The sequence below is a fragment of the Gymnodraco acuticeps genome, unplaced genomic scaffold (genome assembly GCF_902827175.1).
Source record: "Gymnodraco acuticeps unplaced genomic scaffold, fGymAcu1.1, whole genome shotgun sequence".
NCBI lineage: Eukaryota > Metazoa > Chordata > Actinopteri > Perciformes > Bathydraconidae > Gymnodraco > Gymnodraco acuticeps.
In genome coordinates this window covers 94,691-100,677 of record NW_022992005.1, presented here as the reverse complement: position 1 = coordinate 100,677, position 5,987 = coordinate 94,691, and the positions used below count along the sequence as shown (strand labels likewise).

At 42.8% G+C, this 5,987-nt stretch overlaps 1 protein-coding gene across 1 annotated transcript; it reads left to right on the top strand.

The window, feature by feature from the left end:
- The first annotated feature begins 2,753 nt into the window (after positions 1-2,753).
- Positions 2,754-4,350, top strand: crhb (corticotropin releasing hormone b). Its single transcript, XM_034201311.1, has 2 exons — positions 2,754-2,856; positions 3,618-4,350. The coding sequence occupies exon 2, from the start codon at positions 3,638-3,640 to the stop codon at positions 4,079-4,081; it is 444 nt and encodes a 147-aa protein (XP_034057202.1). The 5' UTR covers positions 2,754-2,856; positions 3,618-3,637; the 3' UTR covers positions 4,082-4,350.
- The last annotated feature ends 1,637 nt before the right edge of the window (positions 4,351-5,987 follow it).

Sequence of the window (5,987 nt, the reverse complement as noted above, 5' to 3'; positions counted from 1 at the left end):
GGAGTTAGAGAGGAGGACTAGACGTGTCTCAGAGAGGAGTTAGAGATGAGGACTAGACCTGTCTCTGAGAGGAGTTAGAGACGAGGACTAGACATGTCTCTGAGAGGAGTTAGAGACGAGGACTAGACGTGTCTCTGAGAGGAGTTAGAGACGAGGACTAGACGTGTCTCAGAGGAGTTAGAGACGAGGACTAGACGTGTCTCAGAGAGGAGTTAGAGACGAGGACTAGACGTGTCTCTGAGAGGAGTTAGAGACGAGGACTAGACGTGTCTCTGAGAGGAGTTAGAGACGAGGTCTAGACGTGTCTCAGAGAGGAGTTAGAGACGAGGACTAGACGTGTCTCAGAGAGGAGTTAGAGACGAGGACTAGACGTGTCTCAGAGAGGAGTTAGAGACGAGGTCTAGACGTGTCTCAGAGAGGAGTTAGAGACGAGGACTAGACATGTCTCTGAGAGGAGTTAGAGACGAGGACTAGACGTGTCTCTGAGAGGAGTTAGAGACGAGGACTAGACGTGTCTCAGAGGAGTTAGAGACAAGGACTAGACGTGTCTCAGAGAGGAGTTAGAGACGAGGACTAGACGTGTCTCTGAGAGGAGTTAGAGACGAGGACTAGACGTGTCTCTGAGAGGAGTTAGAGACGAGGACTAGACGTGTCTCTGAGAGGAGTTAGAGACGAGGTCTAGACGTGTCTCAGAGAGGAGTTAGAGACGAGGTCTAGACGTGTCTCAGAGAGGAGTTAGAGACGAGGACTAGACGTGTCTCTGAGAGGAGTTAGAGACGAGGACTAGACGTGTCTCTGAGAGGAGTTAGAGACGAGGTCTAGACGTGTCTCAGAGAGGAGTTAGAGACGAGGACTAGACGTGTCTCAGAGAGGAGTTAGAGACGAGGACTCAGGGCTGTTTCTTCCTATACGCGGACTATGCGGGGCATAGGGCCCCCGCGGCCACTAGAGGACCCCCAAGCTGAAAGTATTTTTTTATTTTTTTTATTTTTATTCATCCGAAAAACAAAAAAAGTTTAATTCATTCACAAAGATGAACAAAATTAGTAGAAGCGGGAGGGCTGAAGCATAGCTCGTGGAAAGTAGCCCTCCCGTGCATCATCCTAATACAGCGGCATTATTGCGTCAAAAACGTATAGAAATGAAGGAGTACAAAGAAATAAAACAGGAGAAAAAATTAAATAAAAGTTAGGGCAGGAAAACAATAAATGCATATATATATATATATATATATATATATATATATACGAAAACTAGATATAGGGTCATTTTCTGCACATGTCAATAGCAGTTTCAACTATCTTTTTTTGGAAATTAAAATACTATATATACATATATACATAGGTACACATGCACTTGGCAAATGAATAATAATAATAATAATAATAATAATAATAATAATAATAATAATAATAATATATGCATAATTGCATATAAACATTGTGAACACTTATTTTCAAGAGACTTTTTTTACATTCATATGTTCACGCTGTGGTTTGGAACTGCTTTTGAATGTTATTAGGCATTTTGTTTTGAAAATGTTTTGCATAATCAGTACTGTTTGAAGCTGTACTCTCTCAACACATTTTAATAGATTGAGTTTTTTTAAATATGGGAGTTGTGTGTTCATATTTACCAACACCACAGACTATTCGGAATACTTTTTTTTGGGATGTTATTATTTTTGGTAGATTTGTTGAGTACGTGTTTCCCCATGTTTCAGAGCAGTATTAAAGGTAAGGGAGAAATAGACTGTTATAAAGAGTATATTTTCTTCAAGAATGTTCTTAGTATGATACAAAATACCTATTGTTTTTGACAGTTTAGTCTGTACATCATTTATATCGTGCTTCCAATTGAGTTTTTCGTCAACAAGCAGTTCTAAAAATGTACATGCACCAACTTTTTCTATCTCTGTGTTGCAAATCCGTATAATGCAGTCATTTCTGCTCTCAGACTTTGTATTGAATAATGTCATGTGTTTTGGCCACATTAAGGGATCATTTATTAACTGCAAACCAGTTACATAGTATTTTTAATTCTGCATTCACAATTTTAACAAGATCGCCAAGATTATGATGGGAGCAGAGAATTCAAAGTTCAGGTTCAGCCTCAATATATTTGGGGAGAATTAAAATGAGCCGTCTTTATTTGTAGACAGCCGAGCCCCCTCCTGTGTTCGCTGAAGCATTATATGCTTACACATCCAATGTAGGATATAAACACGACTGCAATGATAGCAAAGCTGTGGCTTGGGTTTTTGGGGTAATAAAGTCCAAATCATCGTTGGGCTGACAGCTGAGAAAAAGCTGCATCTCTTGCATTTATTGACATAGAGGAGCCTTATTGTTTACCTTTTTAATATCATTTTTTGTAATTTTCAATTGCTTGGTTTTCGTGAAATTAGCCTGTTTTCTTATTAAAGTGTAACAGACTGATGCATCTCCACAAATCATCTTAAAGGCTTCGGAATCCCCCCCATTGTAGTTAAAAACTGTCAAAACTAGGGCCCCCAAACTGCATCTTGCATAGGGCCCCCAAAAAGCTAGAAACGGCCCTGCGAGGACTAGACGTGTCTCAGAGAGGCAGATTTCCTGAAAGGCAGGGACCCCCTCTCATGCTGTGATGGTGCATCAGGTGTGGCACCTTTGGCCCCTCATTTGTTATCTTTATGACAGGGGTAGACGCGCGCACACGCTCACGCACGCTCCCATATGACTCATCTTCACGTGTGAGCGCGCAGCCTCAGCCTCGGTATATAAACGTCCTGCTCCTGATCGTTATAACTTTAGGCTGTTTCTGCAGAGAAGAGAAGGAGGGCGGCATCTCGCCAACTGGACCCCAAGAAAGACTAAGGTACGCAGACAATCCTTTATGTCATGCTTTCAGACGCATTTCCTTGTTTTCTAGCCAGGGGTTCACGAAGTGGATTCTATTCTTTGCAGCATGGAATAAACTATATCCACCACTGAGCCACAGATCTGTCTTTACGCGCAGATGTTCCACACTTTATCCATCCTCACCGCAGCGTGCCATCACTGTGTCTTTTCCTGCGTACATTGTGTGTTTCTGTAACCAAGTGGTTTTCATTTTATTTCATGCATCAAGTCACATTTTCATCCTTTCTAGCCAGGGTTTAACTTTTATTCTTGGTAAATGCAGCATGGAATAAACGGTGTGCAATATTGAGACCAACATCTCTCTTTACGCGCAGATGTTCCACATTGTGCTCCATCTCTATATATCTGTTCTGCAGTTTAGATAGTTGCAACACTTTAATCCATCGGTGTCTTTTTGGTGCGTAAATGTAAGGCTCCAAGTGGATGTGTTCTTGGTGTCTGCTCTGTCTTCTCAAACTTGTATTTGCAGCATGGATTTATATTTAAATTGTCCATTACTGAGCCAAACACTTTTAACGCGCAACTATCCAACATTCCTGGAGATGTTATTCACAATATAAATGTTGTTTTGTGTGCGTAAACTAAGATAATATAGGACTTTATTTATCCCGAAGGAAATGGTTGTGCCAGAGTTACAACAATAAACACATTAAACTCCTCAGCACATTTCATCGGAGAGTTTTGATTTAAAATACTAACGTGTGTTTCCCTCCGCAGATTCCTGCTGATATCCTGACATGAAGCTCAATTCATTTGGCACCACCGTGATTCTGCTAGTTGCCTTCTTACCGCGCTACGAATGTCGGGCCATTGAGAGTCCTGGCGGTGCCCAGCAGCAGCAGCCCGGTCCCGTAGTGGAGCGGCTCGGGGAGGAGTATTTCATCCGGCTGGGGAACACCGGGGACTCTTCTAACTCTTTCCCAGCCATGATGCTCCCCTCCGGGCTGAACAGAGCGCTGCAGCTGACGCGGCGCCTCCTTCAGGGGAAAGTTGGGAACATCAGGGCGATCCTTGGAGACGATGAGGAGTCCATGGAGAGAGGAAGGAGGTCCGAAGACCCTCCGATCTCTCTGGACCTGACCTTCCACCTGCTGAGGGAGATGATGGAGATGTCCAAGGCGGAGCAGATGGCGCAGCAGGCGCAAAACAACAGAAGAATGATGGAGCTGTTCGGGAAGTGAAGCGCCAAAGATCTCCTCCTCCTCCTCTTCCTCTTTCTGCCGCATCTCCACCATCAGCGCTGCTGTGTCTCTTATTTAAAGCTGCAACCTCAAACTGCGGAGTTAATGTCGATCACTTATTCTTCACGACAAACACTCTTTGTTTTAGATTCTGAACCCTGTATTTATGAGATTTATGTTTGTTAATAAACTTATGTGCAACCAGTCATTTTCTGTTGTGCAAGACAACGTCTTATATCTATATTTTAAATAAAAAAAATGAAAAGCAATGCTTACACTTCTCTGTGGATATCCTTACATATAAAACCCAGCTGCTGATGATCAATAAACATGTTCATTTCCAATGTTACATTTTGAGGAAAGTGAAACGCAAAAAAATCGCCTTCACTGATATGAATATAAACAACATGGTGTAAAACACACACACACACACACACACACACACACACACATCCACTGCGCCACAAGCCTCCCTACACACACACACACACACACACACACACACAGTTCAGTCCAGTTTAACGAAAGGAGAAAGCAGACACTGTTTGCAGCTTTAATGAACATGCCTACAGGCGGCATGAAATGGTGAAAATGTCACAGTGATAAAGTTTTATCAGTCATAAAAAATAATACGAGCGGGAGGGAAAGCTAATGGAGCAGAGCAAGGTCAGAGAGACAACCAGGACATGTGGAGGAAAGCAGAAACACTCGGGATGTAACGATACCAAAAACTCACGGTACGGTATTTATCGCGATATTGAAAAATAAAGGGGGAAAAAATGGACTCGGAAAATGTTTCTTTATTACATAATAAATGTGATTTTAGTAGGATAGTATTTTAAAGTGTCGAACACAAAGTGACAGTAACAGACTGGAACAAGAAAACCAGTGTTTTGTACCTGCTACCAAACAAAGTAGGCATTTTTCTTTGTGCCGCTGCATCTCACAAATAAACATTTAATAATCAGACCCTGCAATAAAATAAATCAAGTTTCACTTTAGTTTTCCAAGTAACTCAACTCAAACTCACTAAGTCTCTCACTAGTCTCTCACTCGGCGTCATCAGACAGGTTCTTAGGAATATGAGAATGTCCACATTTCCAGGTATTTAGAAGCTGGGATGTTTGGGCGTTTACAAAATCCCCTGCTCTGGAAAAGACTCTCTCGCTTGGTGCTGGTGTTGCTGGGACAGCAGTGGTCGCGTTAACCGAATATTTTATTTATCAATGACGGAAAAATCTGAAAGCAGTCATTTTGACAGATTAGAACTAACTCGGAACAGCGCCAACGTTTCCCCGCAGCGAGGCTCTGGTGTTATGCCGTGTTATGCATGCCCTCCAAGAGGAAATGATATAGCTTCCAAACCGTACTTTGCCGTACAGATCAACACATGTCTGGGAGGTTTTGCTTTACGCTGTGCGCGCTCCCGCGAGGTGCATGCACACACGGCATAACACCGCCCCCCCCCCCCCTTGACAGTACACGAGCGTGCTCTCTCTCTCTGTTCAGACCCGACGGGTAAATAAGGGATTATGACGGATATTTTCCGATCCTGTCTGTCAAAATGACGGACAGCAAAAAAGTCTAACGCCACCTCAGTGGGACGGAGAGATATGCTTTGGCCATGGGTGACAGCAGTGGGTCAAACTGTGCATTGTCTCTCCACCACTTCAACAACAATACAGTTGTTGCCAAGAAGGTGAGGCTTATTGACAGAGATATAAATATACTGTTGGTACTTGTCCATGTCTCTAGGTGTGTTCATGTAGCCCTGTAAATACCATGTCCTTTTGTGTTATCTGTTGTGTTCATGTTGTAACCTACTTGCTGCCATGTTGGACAGGTCTCTCTTGAAAAAGAGATCGATGATCTCAACGGGACCACCTGGTTGAATAAAGGTTTAAAA

Excerpts from the sequence above, each read along its gene's own strand:
- crhb (XM_034201311.1), top strand. The coding sequence starts at position 3,638 with ATGAAGCTCAATTCATTTGGCACCACCGTGATTCTGCTAGTTGCCTTC.